Consider the following 17122-nt stretch of genomic DNA (forward strand, 5'->3'; position numbering starts at 1 on the left):
CTCATTCTTTAAGGGGCTGTGTAAAACTTATTGTCTACGAAATATTGATACGCAAATTTTGCATTTGTTTAGTTTTTCATATTGTGTTGTGTTTTGAGATTTTGCTATTTGATCGTATGACTTCTTTTGAGGGATAATTTTAAGGTAAGTTGTACACTCTTCTGTGCCAATTGCAGGCTGTTTGCTTTAATTCCTTGTGCATTTTGAAGTGTGAACTATCAGTTTCAAGTGCTGCTTCTCTCATAAACTGTGAAGGGTAATTCCATTGCTAAATAATGGTCACAATGGTCAATGAGTTTGCCAAGTGCATTATGATCTTTTACAAAAAGGACTCAAAAAACCAAATTCGTTGCTGGTATAAGACAAGCACCATCAGCTAAAATTGCATCACCTTCTACCAGCAGAATTAAACCTCACTTTGGCATAAGCTATTGTAATCAACCTTAGTTTTGTAGGAAAGGCTGGTAGGAAATTCTGAGGTGGCTGTTAGTAATTAATTAATTCGGTAAGTTCAATTGTCATTGGAATTTTAAAACATAAGGAACAGCAGCAGTGCTATAGATATAATAATTTGCCATCTTTTACTGTTTTCTTCTTTTGCAACAGATTGACAATCTGCTTGCTCTATTGAGATGATGTTTTTAGCTGTTCCTGCTTTGAAACTCATAGACATGGTAGTTATTTTTATTAAAAATGACATGTTCATAAACGTCATTAAAAGGAGTGGAGTTTAAAATTAGTAAACGAGGACTGACTGAGACTGCTACTTCAATTTACTACTTCAACGTTGCTTCTAATTTCTGTCTTTATATTGACAGAACCTGCAAAACAAAATGTCATAGAAACGACCACAGGTATTGAGAGAAGTATCGGTAGGATAGATCAAGACAGTCCAGATCTCTGAAGTACACCATGAGACAATGTACTGGTGGGAATCTTCACTGGAGAGAGTTTTTTCCAGGACCGCCAGTGTCTTACTTTCTCTGAAGCGCGTGGCTATGGACAGTCATGAGCCATCACAGTCACTGGCCATTACAAGCTAACTCTGAAGTAGCCTCTTGTCTCCTTCTGCAGGTATGGAGGCTGTTTACCCTCTTAACTCCTCCTCTGTGCTTGATGCTCAGCTGGGCTTTCCTCCAAACTAATTATACATTTTGCCATGTAGTAATAGCACCCTGGGTACGTTAAGCTGTATCCCAGATTTCATAGGAGAGTGCCTTTGCTTTCTTTTTAGAGATCTGCTCCTGAGATAACTCCCACTCAACAAGCTGATTTGAAAATATGTTAAAAATAAAAATATGTTGACTTTACTGATCAAATTACATTCAGCCAGAGTTTGATCTACAACTGTATCCTGTTAAAAAGTTTTCATTCTCTACGTTTTTGGAGCTTCATCTTAAGAGATCCCTTTGTACCTTCACCAGACACTGTATTGTCACAGAAGCATCTCTGAATGGCGATGTGTTTGGTGGAGCCACCGTGCAGCCCGTTTTTGCTTGAGCAGAGTTCCTCTTTCAGGAAGGTTTCAAAGGACATGGCTTGGCAAAAGGTGGTAGGTGCTGAGGTTCTTGGAGTTACTGAGTGAGGAGAGAGAGAGACATACTTTTTCAGATTCATTTAACAGGAGTGGTTTTATTTAAGTGCTCTAACTCACCTTGCAGAAACTAAAGTATTCATTTCAGTGCCAAGACGTTATAGAATGACTGCATTTATTTCATGCCCTGCTGAGAGAGGCTAGCAAGAGCTATTATCAAAGACCCCTTTTCTCCTCAGTCATTTAATAGTAGCAGCTTCTCTTTTATTCTCTGCTCTCAGAGAGCAGAATAGGAAGTGATAATCTCCTTGGAATACAGCAGACACCTGTTTGATAAGTGGTAATTGCATTATTCCTGGAGGATTATCACAGTAGTGCTTGTTTCTTTTGTAATGAAACTCCACTATATAAGCAGAGCTTCACGAGAAGATATATGAAGATCCAGTGCGACAGATTGAAAGTATTTGGGACTTTGTAAACAGAGTTTCACTTTAAGTAAGCGTATGGTAAGTGGGCTCGCTGTGTGATGGCAGAAGAAAGCTATGTAAAATTACAGCATCACTTGTGTTGTTTTATATGTGAGTGAGAAGGTTTGCCATTGCTAGAATTTCACTTGGGGGTTGTTCTAGTTGTGTGCAGGGCCTGATATAATAGTCTCAAACATTTTCTTTAAAAAAGGTGGTAATTAAATAATGTTAAATTATTCCATAGGTGACTTTTAAAATAGTTTAGGAAGGAGCTAATCTGGTCCTCTGATGTGAATTTTTTGTTGAAGTCCACTAAACTGTTGATAAAACGTGGAACCAAGAATATAGTAATTGATAAATCTGTTTCAGACGATAACTTCCTCTACCAAACAAGAGAAGAGCTCTGTTTTCAATAGCAATCGCTGGATTGAATTCCTTTTCTAAACGTAGTTACTGGCCAGCGGTGAAAACATAGACCTGAGACAGATTTGTAGCTCTGCAGACTTTACTTATGACATTTAATAAAACACTTTACTTAAGCAACTCGAGCCTTCTCGTTTCTGAGAGGAGGCATGAGATTTAATGCTGAACTTTCCTAAAAGTCAAAGAAAAGTCGCTACCTAGCCTCAGCTGGATTTTCTGTAGAAACTGGCCCCCTTATTTTTGTAAGATGGCTAAGAAAATCCAGCCTAGAATGCTGGGAATGTTTCGTGTTTGTCTAGTCCTTAGAGGTCCCCGAATAGAAAGACCCTTTATAAATGCTTAATTTTTTAGTTATTTGTGTTTATCTTTTGCTTGTCACACTTGAAACTGTTCTACATCAACCAAGCACGTTCAATACGTAGTGATACTGAATGAATGAAATTAATGCATTTTTAGCTGCAACCGCGCCAACCCAACAATTTACCATTTAAGAATACTAAAATATTGTTTAGTATTACTACAGTTTATTATTTCTAGTTTTGAACCCTTTGCCTTTAATTGCGGAGGTTATGTACTCAGTGCTTTTAATTCTACTGATGTAAAGAGTTAAAGGCCTTTTCATGTATTCCCAGTAAGGGAAATAGAAAATAAGAAACAATCATCCTTTTCAGAAGCTGACGTTTTCAAAAGGCTAACGTTGCAAAAATCCAGTTCCTCGAAAAGTGATATCTAGGTAGCATAAAAAGCCTATCAGCGATTGAACCATTTGTTGGAAGCAGTGTTGCTAGCACAACTGCTTGAACTCTGCCAAGGAATTATATAGTGCTGGAAACATACCCAGGCACTCTTCTGTTTGCCATCCAAAGCATCGTACAATGCGGTGAAGTAAATGGCATCCCACCATAGACCAGAAATGTGCCAAGTTATTTGGCTGGTACTCTTTGTGAATGCAAAGCAGTTCCCAAGATGTATCTGCGAATATCTGTGAACATCTGAATATGTGATCTGGATGAATCAAATCAGTTGTTGGCTTATACTGTTGCTTATTATTTCACTTACAACTGTTTCTTACCTTGAAAATCTGTTTAATGGTTTTGTATCTCTTCCAAATAGCAAAAAATAGATGATTTGTGATTTACAACAAACGGTATTATTATACTCTCTTCTATAGCAATTACGTAGTTAAAGAAGATATCAGAAACCTAATAGAGACACTGTGTTTCAACACAAAGCCAGCAAATTAAACAGGATAATGTTAGTACCTTAATTACTTTTCAGCCCTCACACTGTGAAGAATTCTGAGGAAAGGAAATATAAGAAGGCAGGTTAGCTCTGGTTTAGTGGTTTTGCCGTTGTTGTGAGTCTGAATCCATGTTAAGTGCAGCTGAATTTTTCACAGTTGCTGTTAGAGTATCAAAAGTAAGAGTAAGCAATATCACAGAATACCATAACCAGGCTGCAGAGCATGTGATGGTCCACAGAGAGCTGATGGATGAGTGGATGCTGGCACTCTCCCATGTTTTCAGGTACTAGGGGGATTCTCATCCTTTTTCTTGTAGACCTTTTCTTTTGTTTACCTTGATCCTCCCCTCATTTGGCAATGTGAAATGGATGGATGCTTTGACTCCCAGTATTTGTTGTCACCCAAAGGCAGTCTCTCTCTAGCTTGGGAAAGGTTGGGAATCCCAGTTTACCTATGAATAACATTCTATTAGTTGTAATAGATCTTGTTTTCGTGAGGGAATATTTATTTTTGGTTTCTGAGACATTCAGGAAAGTACAGTGAGTTATGACCTGTTCCCGGGTATATATGTTTTATAGATCAGTTCACACAGGTGTACTTATTAATAAATTCACTTAGCCAATTTGCATGCATAAGTTTTAACTACTGAGTAATTAGCGAAAGCATTGCCGAGGAACTGGAAATTTGGGAAATGTGTCATTATTTGCATATCAGTATAAAGCAATTACTAAATTAAAGAGTGCACGTTGTGACAAACACGAAGCTCCTTTACTGTTGCTTTGTCAGTGCACATTAACATCAACTTGATGTGAAAGCCTGGCTTTCTCTGCATGAGCTAAAAATCCTAAGGCAGAAGTACACAATGAATCACCCAGAGTTTGGAGGCTAGCACGCTGAATTGCCTTGGGGTTCAGACCGAGGAAAGAAAAAACTGATGTAAAAGACCATTGAGAAAACGTATCAGTGGAAAGTAATTAACTCAAGATCCACAATTAGCCTCATGGTCTATACTTAACTGTGTTCCAGGTCTTTCAGCGTTTATTTAATTCTGTTACCCTGTGTTTCAAATAGCTGCAAATGGCTTGGCAGATTTTTCATCCTTTTTAATATTTACAGTTTTTGTCCAAGAAGAAGAATGAGCTCTGAAAGTGATCATGGGTATTTATTTCAGTCTCTCAAGCATACCTCCTTCTTCGTAGATTCTGTTCTACAAGGAAATATTACTTTCCTTTTGTTTCCTTTAAATATATTTGTAGTTTGAAGCAACATTGATTACTACAGTATCTGTCCTGCTTTAATTCCTAACTTGCCTAACTAGGCTTAATCAAATGAGAAGTAATCAAAACCAGGGATCATTTTCTCTTTCATTCAGCTAGCGAATGAGAGTGATAGATTCACAGTAGTACGGCTGGTGATTAACGGCAACCGTAGCAAAAATTGGCATGCGTGTACAACCAGCATACCAGAGCTGGGTGTTCCCAGAGGAGCGGGCACAACTTTTTCTCAAGCTTGTTCGGAACCTCTCATCAGTGTTTTGTGAAGCTTGCTTTATTGTGGCTGTCGCTGTGGCCCTAGCGTTCCTCATCTGGTGTCTGTCTTGAAAGACGCAAGTGGCCCGTTCACTGTGCCCTGGACTCTTCTCCAGCCTCCCTCCACCCACCCCGTCTGCTGTTTATCCACAAGGGGATTCCAGAGCATCTTCACGGTGCTGCTGCCTTCAGCTCGTTGTGTAAAGATCTCCCAGGGTTGTGCCTTTATGCTGCAACAAAAGAATAAGACATGCACATTTAATGTGCAGCCTTTGGGGATAAACTGCAGAAGAATTTTTGAGAATTAAGCAAAGCAGTCTCTTAAGGCTAATCCAAAGAATTTATCAATTTTTAAATAAATTATTAATGGTTAAACTTTCAGGTTCTGTGCTCTAACTCTATAGCATTCCTTTGTGACTTTAATCTTCATTATAGTTCAAAGATCTACCATGGGAACATCACTGAAATCCCTGGAATGAATTTCCTACAACCTGTGTTGACAGGTTTAAATTACGTACTCTGACACTGTTCTTGTGGCTGGATTAGAAACTTTTTTTTAAGTTAAACCTGCGATAAGTAATTGTCACAGCGCGCTGGCACAATGCTAATTTGAAGTGACGTGTCCAAACTGGCCTCAGTAACATGAAGAAGCCCAACAGGTGTGAGGGGTGGATCTTCCCATGGGCCCTGCTGAACTTCTAACAGGGGAAAAATAGTAGAAAAAGTGAAATGAACCTTGAATAAAGCTGTCAGCAGTAATTATCTCAACAACACTTTGTGAGGAGCTAAAATAAGCATTGCTGATTTATAACCTGAACACACTCCACCCTAGAGATTTTTTTTCATCCAGTTAGTGTTTAAAATGAAACGTTGAATACCTGTCAAGATTTTTTTTTTTTTTTAATATTGAAGATGCATAATGAAAATGAAGTTATTTTCCAGAGGAAGTTAATTTCAAGGGCCGTCAATTTTTTAAAACTCTTCTGTTCATTTTAATATTTGTATAATAGTTTAATAAAACAAACAAACCTAGAGCATACTTGACTATTTTTCCCAGCTAATGCTATTTGATGTCAAAAGATGAAGTGGCTAATGTAGAATTACATCCACTTTCTGTCATTGTTCAAGGAGGGATAGGGATTTACGTGGGTAATAGATGAGCTTTAGTTGGATGATTTATTTTTTAAATTACGGAGTAAACTTGAATAGTAATGTTGTCTTGACCAGTACAGACTGAAGAGAGCCCTTCAGTTCTGTGTAGGAAGTGTCTCTGAGTATTGTAATTAATCTCAAAGTACAAAAAAAGCCTTTGTAAATTTAAAAGAAAAAAAAAAGCATTTGGTAGACCTTTTTTTTCATTGTAATTGGCCTTCATTTTACTGTGGGATGCTTGCTCATTTTTCATGTGACAGTGCTTGTTTTATGTATACAGTGCATTTCAGTATGGATAGAAGTGATTTTACAGTCTGTTACTAATGGAAGAATGCTTCCTAGCTTTTAGAAAAGAGTGAAGCGAAGATAAACATTAATTCACAGAAAACCTTTAATCCCTTGATGTTTTAAACATTACTTTTAAACACGAACATGCGTGAATTCTCAAATTATGTATCACTTTGACTTTGTGAGGTTACATACTGAAAACAAGATAGATTATTTAATGTATAATTATACAGCGATAAGTGATGGGTTTGGAAGTGTTCAGCGCCTGTTTGTTCCCAAGGAATTTGGTGAGGGTTTGCCTGAGCACAACAGGCTGCCCACCCATTGTTAATAATGCTTGGTTAAACACTGAGAACTGGAGCCATGGCAAGAACAACCTAATGTGAAGGATCTCTGGTGTCATAGCATCGTTTTTCCTGAAATGATGGGACTCTGAGTGTGCTCAGAAATAGCGTGAGTTGCTTGGGAGCCCACCACCTCCTTCTGGCATGGACTGGTTTCTCTGTGTTTGGGTCTCCCGCTAGGAAAGAGCATGGAGCCACCTGATATTCTTTGGAGAATCACAAAAAACTGTCAAAGAGTTCCCACACTTATTTCTCCTGCTTCAGTATTTATATTCAAGGGCAGGGCTGGATGCATTTAGAAACCATTATTTTCTTCTTCCGTTTGTGTAATGAAAAACTTCCCACTCTTACATTTCAAGTGTGGAAGCAAAACTGTCTGTGCCATCATTCACTTGCTCTACCTCTCCTCCCTCCCTTTTACACTTTGATTTTTCCCATATGTCACGTTAATTGCCATCTCCCTGTCACCACACAAATATTCCTTGCTTTTTGTTCTGCTCACTTCTTTAATCTCAAAAACGATAGTTTACAAAAGAAAAATGTAAAATGGAAGTGCCGGTGAGCTGGGAGCAGCAGCCTCAGCTGTGGAGCAGCCTGGCCAGTCTTGCTCCGGTGGTAAGCAACAAGCAGAATAACTTATTTTCTAGGTGTTTCAAATAGTTTGTTTTATAATTTGGTCCTGTGTCTTTTGAGGGGTAAAGTTAGACTGAACTTGTCAGCAGTTCTCTAGATCAGCTCAGATTCTGACTTAAAAACCTGAGGTCTGAGGCATAGGTCTGTGCCTTCATCTAACCCTGCTGAAAAAAGTATTTCTCTCTGATTTCCCATTCCACACAGTTAGTATGGTAATCTTTTTGAACCGGGAACTTAATTTGTCTAGTGAGGAGAGATAGATGACATCTTGGTAGGCTGGGAGAAATTAACTTGTTTGAATTCTTCTGAGATCTGCCCATCAAGAAGACGGGATTAGCAATGATGAGTGTGCCTGGCAGACATCTAAACTGAAGTCTGTCTAGACTAAGAAGCGAGAGAATTTCTCACTTATCGTAATGTTACCTACCCTGGCTGAAAGGATAGAGAATGGACTGAACCTGGAAACATGGAAAGGCTCCTTTGCAGGAGCCATGCAATTCAGCCAAGATGTAGAAAACTGATGAATTGTTTCGTCTTGTCTGTTACCTTACTACTCTCGGTGCACTGGGGCTACGAAAGCGTTTGATCCCTAATATGCCTCATATCCAAACTCAGCCAGTAGTACCATAGTCATATAGAGCATAATAGAAAAACTAGGACAGAAATGTTCCTTCTCAAACTTCATGTATTTGTCTTCATAAAAGACCATTATTTTTTTTTTTCCCCTAGCTTTGAGAAAATGCATACATACAGACATCTGTAGTGTCGTTGACATTTATCATGCTCAGGGAATTAGCGTATGTGATAATAAAAAATCAGATTAACAGAATAGTAAGTTTAATATGAAAACTGAAATGCTTGACAAAAGCTCCTTCCTCAACCCTCCGGCCTTACCCCTTCTCTTGCCTGATGAGGCGAAAAAGGCATCATAGTCATTATTTCAACAAGAAAAAGAATCAAATTATATGGAAGTGAAATTTTCACAGTGGAGACACCTGCCAGTCACTGAGTGTTTTGCTACGGGCACCTCTGTCTTAGGTTATTTTGAATAATTGAGCATGGCGTGTTATGAAATGTACTCGGTCATGTTTGTTTCTTTATACATTAGCCATGTATCAGCGAGTAAACCAGTAAATGAAAAAGCTAAGCATCTCGCACTTTGAGCACAGTGAAAGGGCTGTCACAGGGAGTATTTGAACCAGGATTAGCTTTCAGTCTGTACGCAACAGTGCATTCATTTCTGATTACGAATTTCTTGTGTGATATGTGATATATCTGTATTATAAATCTCCACATGTGTACTCTAGCCTGCTATGCAGCCTCTAGAAAGAGCTCTTGTTCAGCTGATGACCTCCTGATTTATAAATATTATTTTGGGATAATATTTCCATGTTTGTTACTATGTTTGTTGCTAACATGAAACCGCAGCTAGCTAATATTGACAAGCTAGTTACGGCCGAAGTACTAAATAGTGGCCACAAATGTCTGTTAGATTTCAGAGTTGGTATATACTGTAGTAATGATAGTAATTATTATTGAGGGTGGTTAGAAGCTTGTAGTTATGGTAGAATTCCCCTTGTTAAAACAGCTCAAATTCAAAGACTATTCAAGCTTGGCATGAACTTCTGTTGTTAATTAGATAACTTTTTACTCACAATGACTTTACAACAATTTTGGTAGTACCCTGAATATATACTGCTATTGTTTCGAGGGCAAAAGAAAGGGTTTGAAGATGTTTGTATAAACTCTATTGAAATTTGACTTCACAGGGTGAGTAATAATATTTTTGGGGTATTCTTTTGGAGATAATCTTCTCTTACTTCTTAAGCAGTGCACTGGTTGTACAATGATGACAGTGAAGGCATAAAATGTTCTCAAACCAATACTGAGATAAGAGAGCTACTACAGTTACTGACTTGTGGAGGTTGTTTATCCATCCAGAACTCCGTATTACGATATAGCACGTACATATTACCTGCTAACAGCAGATTTATCTTCAGCACAGATGCTCTGTGGGTTTGGTTTTTTTCCCACCCTTTCAATGAAGGGAAAGCAGGCATTGCCGGTTTTCACCAGAATTAATATCGATATCCAGAACATTAAGTATAATTCTGGAATTGGTTGGATGTGGTGCTGTAAAGATCCTGCATTACAGAGAGACAGACAGGAAAGGCACTGCACTGGGTGGAGCACCTGGTTGTCTTGGGCTAATTGTGAGAGCTACAGCAAACAGAGATTAGAGATGCCATCTTGAAAGATTAGGGTTTGGGTAATCTGAGTGTTCCTTAACTACTTTACATTATAAAACCCAAAAGGCTAAATTGTGCACTTTGTATGCTAAACCTGCCCACTCCCACATCTGAATATATGCAAGTTTTAATTCTACCTGTTCACATTATAGAGTCAGAAGGATGCATTAGAAAGCTTGTACCTTCTTGGCAGTTACTCATGGAGTATCATCTTTGGAAGGCTTTTTTCTGTGGCTTCTTCCATCCAACTGTGCTAGTAAGTGCAGCCGGAAAGCTGGAACTCTAATTTTACTTAATTATTTTTCAGGATGCTAGAACTGGAGGGCAAGTTATTAAGACTTTACTTCCTTTTGCCTAATATACTACAAGCTGACCTTGAGTAGGACTGGGAATTAGTCTGCTTTTTATGGGAGATTTATGAAGGAGAGTCAAGTATCGGAAAACATGCTCTTTTTTGTACACCAGAATTTTGTTTGCTTACCTTATCTCTGAGTATTAAAGGCAGAAAACACGGATTATAGTGTGATTTCCTCCTGAGATAAAGTAAAATGAGATTTTCCCCATTTAGTTTTCTATTGAAGTAGATTATATACAGCCAAACATAATTCTGCATTAGAAGGACAGCTAATTGAATAATTCGACTGATTCATAGCAGTCAAGTAATACAGAAATTTAATTTCTTTTTATGATCTTTTTACTTTATATTAAAAATCCAGCAGGTGTGTCCACTGCGAGGTTTTTGCTCTGGTTCAGGTTTGCCATTGTCAGATAATGCCTGTTGCTTCACTTGCTGTGCCGTGAGCAAGCGCCAGTGCATTGATAGACTCCTCTCTTTTGCATATGCATCCAGTGTTCTGTGATTTATTTTTTTTTTCTGTTGCTTTGTAAGGTTTATAGTTTGACTTTTGAATTTCTGAGAGCAAATGATCAAGAATCTCTAGTTTATGTCCAAATAATGATATTAGAAAAGAAAATATTTTGTCATGGAAAAATACCACTCCAGTGATTGGAAAGGATTCTTCATTTGAGTAGCTCAAACAATAAAGACAGTCACCCTGTTGCAGTGACTGAAATTGTTTCTCATTTTAAGTGGTCTTTTAAACAGTCAAAAGCTGTTTTTTAAAATTGATGGCTACCAGGTGATGCAGCTGAAGGGCAACATTTAATAACTTACCCTGGTTAACAGGAACAGTGGTAAGTACCTGTATGTTTAGGTAGATGCATTAATGTATATTAAAGGAAACCAAACAAGTAGAACTCTCACATGCCCCAAAAACTCAAAGCTCTCACTACTTCTGTAGCAAATACTTAACAAAGAGCCCAAAATAAATCAATGTTCCTACTTGCCTTAAACATTATCACTTATGCTCATTTGTTTTCAATGGCTCTTGTTAAAAGAGCTACATCCTTTTAGAGAAAAGGGATCCCTTGATGACAAGTGCCCTATGAACAGCACAACCACTCAAGTCCATGCCAGAGCAGGTCCATTCCGTATCTGCGGCTCTCATCTTCTGCAAGGTGACATGTTTTGCAGGCTTGTCTTTGCCTACTGCACCTGTGAAACTCCGGAGTTCCTGGGCAAGTTTTCCTACTGTTGGGAGTTTGATTTGCTCCAGAGCTAGCTGATACAGAAGCTGCTCTGATAAAAGACCGTGGAGTCTTTTGGCAGCAATTTGGCAGGTCCTTCTCCATCTTAGCCCTCAGGAAAGGCCATAGTTTGCAACAATAAGCACTGAGAGGGTAATAAGAGGCCTAATGGTTCAGTCTGTAAATGCTGTGCTTGAAGAGCCTGCCTGTCTTCCTACCATAATTTATTTTCTAAGGTTTGTTTTGATGCAAATACAGGCAGTTTAGTGACAAAAAGAGTTGTTCTCAGTGTTTTATTCAGATCACTGGATTGCTGGGGAGACATGGAGCAAAGAGTGAGTATTTCCAAAATGACTGTGATAGTTGAGGGTGAGGAAGAAGCTCCGGTTCTTTACAGGTTATTGCTTTAAACTGGCCATTTTGGATGTCCAGCTATATTCTGTAAGGTTTCTAATAGAAAGCTCTTAGAGGTTGCCTTCATACTTTCCTCATGAGATACGGTTGCCATTAGAAGCTCTTTTGAAGTGCTGTTTATCTCCATCAGCGTGTGGCTGAATATGAGGAAGACCAATTTGTCATATCCAATTACTACTTTCCTGATGCACTACATGAAGTTTATAAATTTTGTATCTGCGTTTCTCAGCAGAGAGAGTTCTGCACCCGCAGTTCTCTGCTGGTGTCGTTGCTTTATGTTCATACTACTGTTTATCTTTCTCAGATCTTCGGTGTCTTCATTAAATATCTCTGGACTTGTCCAAGAGACTGAGTTTACTCCTTCCTTTGTATCTTCAGAAGTCTGCAAGAGTGGGAATTAAGTCTCGCCAGCAAAGTCTTTCTAGAAGATTGCAAGCTTGTAAGATTATGGACTCATAATTTTTCCTATATGCAATGGCAGCACTCTGGAATTGCATGCTATTAGAGATTTCTTTCCTTGCTGCAGACGTATTTGTATCATGAAATACTTGAAAAAACCAGCCCTTATAGATTGTTCTAAAGCGTATTTCTAAAAGCTTCTACATACAACGAATACTTTCTAACAGCAAGACTAATCCATTGTTTAAAGCACCTGGTCTCACTCTGGATTTGGCAAACATTTCTAGGTTGATCTGGAAAGTTCTTGGCAAAGAATCCTGCACATTCGGATCAGAAAAGATGTTGCTTAACTTTATCCCCCAATTATTAATGCTGGCAATTGAAATACAAATCATCTTGCACTGAACGTTTACAAATAAATTCTGTGCCTTAGCGTTAGAAAGCACAACTGTCCATTAGGCTCATTTCTTTTCTCTCTAAATTGTAAAGTTTGGTAGCACTCTTTCTTTTAGTAGTTAAAATATTATTTCAAGCATCCTTTGTGTACTTTTAGTCCAGGTCGTACCATTACTTGTTTGCAGGCTGGTAGCAATTTGTTTTAATATCTGTGCTCTCTCCTAAAAGGGTTCTCCTACTGCTACTCTCCCTGGAATGTTTTGAGGTGTCAATTTTATTGTCCTTCTCCTTAAAAAACTATATGAAGCCAAATGGAAGACTTTTTAAAACTTCCAACAAGCGTGACCAGTCTATACCTGGTGATGGACAAGAGATCTGCCTTTGCAGTAATTACCTTGAGTGGCTTTTTGCAAGTCCTTTTGCCTATTTCTGATTCTGTTTCACTTTCCACCTCGTGCACCTTTCAGCTGTGAGACCTTCTGAGTAGTGACTTGCATGTGTGTGGGTATACTGCCTAGAAAAAATGGAATAACCTTATTTAGTTTTGCTTTAGTGTATTATTTATTTGATAATCTGTCTAGCTCATTATTGGTGCCAAGAGTCCTACATACCCGTCTTTCAATATCTCTTCTTGTGCACATGAAAGCCATCCAATTCAAGCTATTGTACTCAAATAAAGGTGACTTTCGTGCAGAAAAAGAAATAATTCTGAAAAGCTAGTGCCTTTTGAGTGTTTGCCCAATCAGAAGGGTTCATGAATTGTGAGTATGGGTAATCAGGTGCTCAGGCTACAAACCAGCATTTTCAGTTTTGGAGCTGATAAAAAGGTGATATCCATTGCCATGGGAAGGTGGCTGCGACACAGCAATTTGTATATCTGATGTACAGCAACCCTGTTTGGGAGTAGGCAGATGCAGTATTTAGGGAAAACTCTCTGCGAGCAGCCTGGCATCTAAATAGTTCTTGCCACTGAAACACTTCAGTAAATTGGCCGGTGTTCAAAATATTTGTAAAAGTTGAGGTTTGCTATCCATGGCACCAGGCTGAGCTGCCTGGGAAGTAATCTTTTGCTCAGCGTTGAGGTTTTTATAATTTCCAACATAAAGATTAAACTTTCTGGTGCAAGAGTCTGTCTCGAAACAGGACTCTCTTCTTGATCTTAGAGTGAAGATAACTTAATTCTAGAGAAATGCTCGTGCTGCTAGATTGTTTTGAAATGAAAGGCGGAGCTTCTACTTGTCCTAGCCTTTACTTTGCAAAAAAAATTCTCAAAAAAGCCAAAGGGGAGGGTGATTTCTCACACAAATGTTCAGCAAAAAACAACATTCCAGCAACTGTCTGGGGAGTAGGATGAAATGTGCTCTGATGTCGAACCCCTTCTGCTGCTAGCTCATTTTTGAGAGACGCTTTGACACTATAATATAGGGTTGCAAATTGGAATTGCAACACCCTGCTATTGGGCCAACTGATGAAGCAGCACAATAACTGCTTGCTTGATCTTACCACTCTGTCTTTAATGTGTATGTAAAAGATATCGGGAGCCTTTCCAGGCATCTGTCAGGGTATTTGATGCTGTTAGACGGGGAACTTCAGTCTGTGTGTGGTTAATGTGCCTGTGTGTGTGTTTTACCAGGATTTTATATAGCGTGGTAACTACAGGGCAAAGTTTCAGGTTTTATAACAGTTGAGGTTTGTTTGTTATTAAAAGCTTATAAAAATACTAATTAAACTGGTGGATTATTACAGAGAATACAGTTCTTACGCTCTTGTCACAGGAGTTTTGTAGGTAATTGGTCTTGACCTGTATGTCGTCTTTAATATTTCATTTGCTCCAGAGTATTATTGCTCACTTCCTTTAAGACGATAGCTAGGCTTTTTATGCAGCTAAACTTCTGTTTAACCTTGCTATGAGAATGTGACAGTAGGCTAGTTCAGACAGGTTAACATTCATTTGGTAACCAGCCTGCTTAATCAGCCTGCTTCAACCTGCAGCAAATTAAATCTTTGTGAGTTCTAGCAGACAAGTGATAAAGTCATTCTGAATTATGTATAAAAATAAATGGGGTATTTTCAGTGCTCATGGTAGTAAATGAAATTTAAGGCTTATGATTTATTCTTCGGTTTTTGTTAAGGATGATTGAAATTTGTTTTACCTTAATGTTTTTATAGCCTAATTAGGAGGATGCTATATTTCTGAAATATATAAAGTCTCTCATTCTGTGCCTTGCAAAAATAGTAGTCATCATTTTTATGGAATCTAGAAAATCTTTTTCTGTCCTCAGTGTTTCTTCTGAAGGAACCATTAGAAACAATATTTTGAACATACAGAACTATCTTTCTCCACGTCACTAGGAATTGTACACCATCAAATATTTTGTCAGGTCCAGGTTCTGCAAGAATTGGATTTGTTGCCAAAGTGAATTAGCTGTCTTCATTTAAGACCTGTTCGCATTGTAAATTTACCCCATGTGTCATCCTGGTAGGGCTTGGGTGCTTCTGAAGATTTGGCTTGTGGTCACCAACCTCACTTGACCAGGACTGATGCACTTCCCAGAAGAGGGCAGAAGGCCAGGTGTACACTTACGCCGTATAAAGAAATGTGTGAAGGGTGCTTGAAATGGCAAGGATAGCACAGATGGTTCTTTCTGATCATAGAAGAGTGGACAACTCACCTTTTTAGTCCTATTGATCAGTACACTTTTAAATGCAATGCAGGATCAGATCTTCAAATGTTATTGTTGTGTGTTTGCAGGCATCTAATAATTTTTTCTTTCAAAGGATGCTAGCTTTTTTACCATTTTTTGTCTCATTAATTTTGAAAAGTTGAGATTTAGTCATACAGCAGTAGCCACAAGTGCTGTTTCTGTTGACACTGGTAGATGAATATCTATCCTGTCGAAGCTGACTGCAGTTTTGCCAGCATTGCGGGGTTTGTGTGTGTCCTTGTCCATATGAGAAACGTGGCATGTGTCTTTGCTGTTAATGACAACTAACATGGAGATTAAATGTATTTTTAAGTAGCCACTGTGATTGTGTTTATAACAGTTTATAACGCTTGGTGATAAACTGTTCTTTCAAGATAGCTAATGTTTGGTGGGGTTTTTTTTCAAGATGACTTAACTGTTTTTAGTTAGTTGTATCAGTACCTATCATCTTCACTTAAACATTTGCTTATTGATTCGGAAGGAAAAAATTACATTTCCTTCATAAAGGCATACCACTATAAAAGTTATCACGTACCAATAATGGTTTAAAATTCAGTACTGATTCACAAGAAAATAACAATTCAAGACAGTTTTGAGTTTCCAATTCCATTTAGTTTGTTTTGATGCTGTGTGTATACATACCTGTACAACTCAGTTTTTGTTTCTTTGAATACTTTTACATAAGCAATCGTTTTAGTTTTCCAGGCTTCTTTCTTTATGTTTGTGTAATTAATTTGGTCTTCTGCAGTGCAGTCATCAGCCTGAATCTCAAAGCACCCTTAAAAAAAAAATAATGCTTGATTGAGACTGTGGCTTTAATAAATGATCATTGCTTTGTTTGTAGATGACTCTAGCTGTTTCGGGACTGACTTTTCCGTGCCATCGACTTACAGTTGGAAGAAGGTCTTCACCCGTACAAACGAGGGAACAATCAGAGGAGGTAAGAACATCATCTTTATTTTACCAGTATACTCTAGGAAGAAGCAGGGAAAGCTCATTTTGCCATAGTCACTGTCCCTTCTGTTGCCAAATACATCGGTAGAATTGCATCTTAAAAGAATCAGTTTACAATTCCTATAATGCGCAGTTGTGACAAAGTAAGGAACCGGGTAAATGGTCATTGAAGAGAAAGAGGAAAGACAAAGTAAGCAAGCCACAAGTTACTGAGCACTGAAAAATACTCCAAATTAAACAGAAGTCTGAAACATACATTTTTAGTGTTAGCAGAAGAAGATGTTTGCAGACTGTATAAACTCACGTTTTGTTGTTTCTATCAACGGTTTGGGTTAAAATTTCAAATGCATTTACCCTTCCTCAAAATCAATTTAATGTAAGCAGTTTCCCATTTTCCACACACTTTTCTTAACATTTTATTTAGAGAACTGTAGCTCATAAGGTTTATCTTGTTGTGCAAAAAGGATGTGTTGCAATCTGTTCAGCTCATTTGAGTTGGCAAGACATAGCTGTGAGGTATGGTCAGGATGCAAACCTGGATGTATGCTGTTGCGCAGTTTCTGAAAGTGAGAGGGTGGTCAGACAATGCCGTTCTAGCTATGCCTGAACCACTTAGCAGGTTAAACAGATGATTATTGTTTTCTTCTGGGATCTACCAATATAACTACGTATCCTTCCTTCTTTACTTCATTCTTTCAAAATGATCTGACTGAGTATGTTCACCTTTGTAGAACTTTCTTGTTGACTAGTTCATTCCGTAAATGTTCTTCATGTGAAGTTCTTTATTTGTAGCTGTTGCGGGGAG

At 38.2% G+C, this 17122-nt stretch overlaps 1 protein-coding gene across 1 annotated transcript in view; it reads left to right on the plus strand.

Annotated features, from left to right (window-relative positions):
• The window catches only part of FAF1 (Fas associated factor 1), a 172839-nt gene that overhangs the window by 95000 nt on the left and 60717 nt on the right, over positions 1-17122 (plus strand). The window contains exon 9 of the mRNA XM_063343133.1: positions 16208-16303. Coding sequence (XP_063199203.1) covers positions 16208-16303 — 96 coding nt within the window. The remainder of the gene's footprint in view (positions 1-16207; positions 16304-17122) is intronic.

Source organism: Chroicocephalus ridibundus, chromosome 8 (genome assembly GCF_963924245.1).
Source record: "Chroicocephalus ridibundus chromosome 8, bChrRid1.1, whole genome shotgun sequence".
In the NCBI taxonomy this organism is placed as follows: Eukaryota; Metazoa; Chordata; class Aves; order Charadriiformes; family Laridae; genus Chroicocephalus; species Chroicocephalus ridibundus.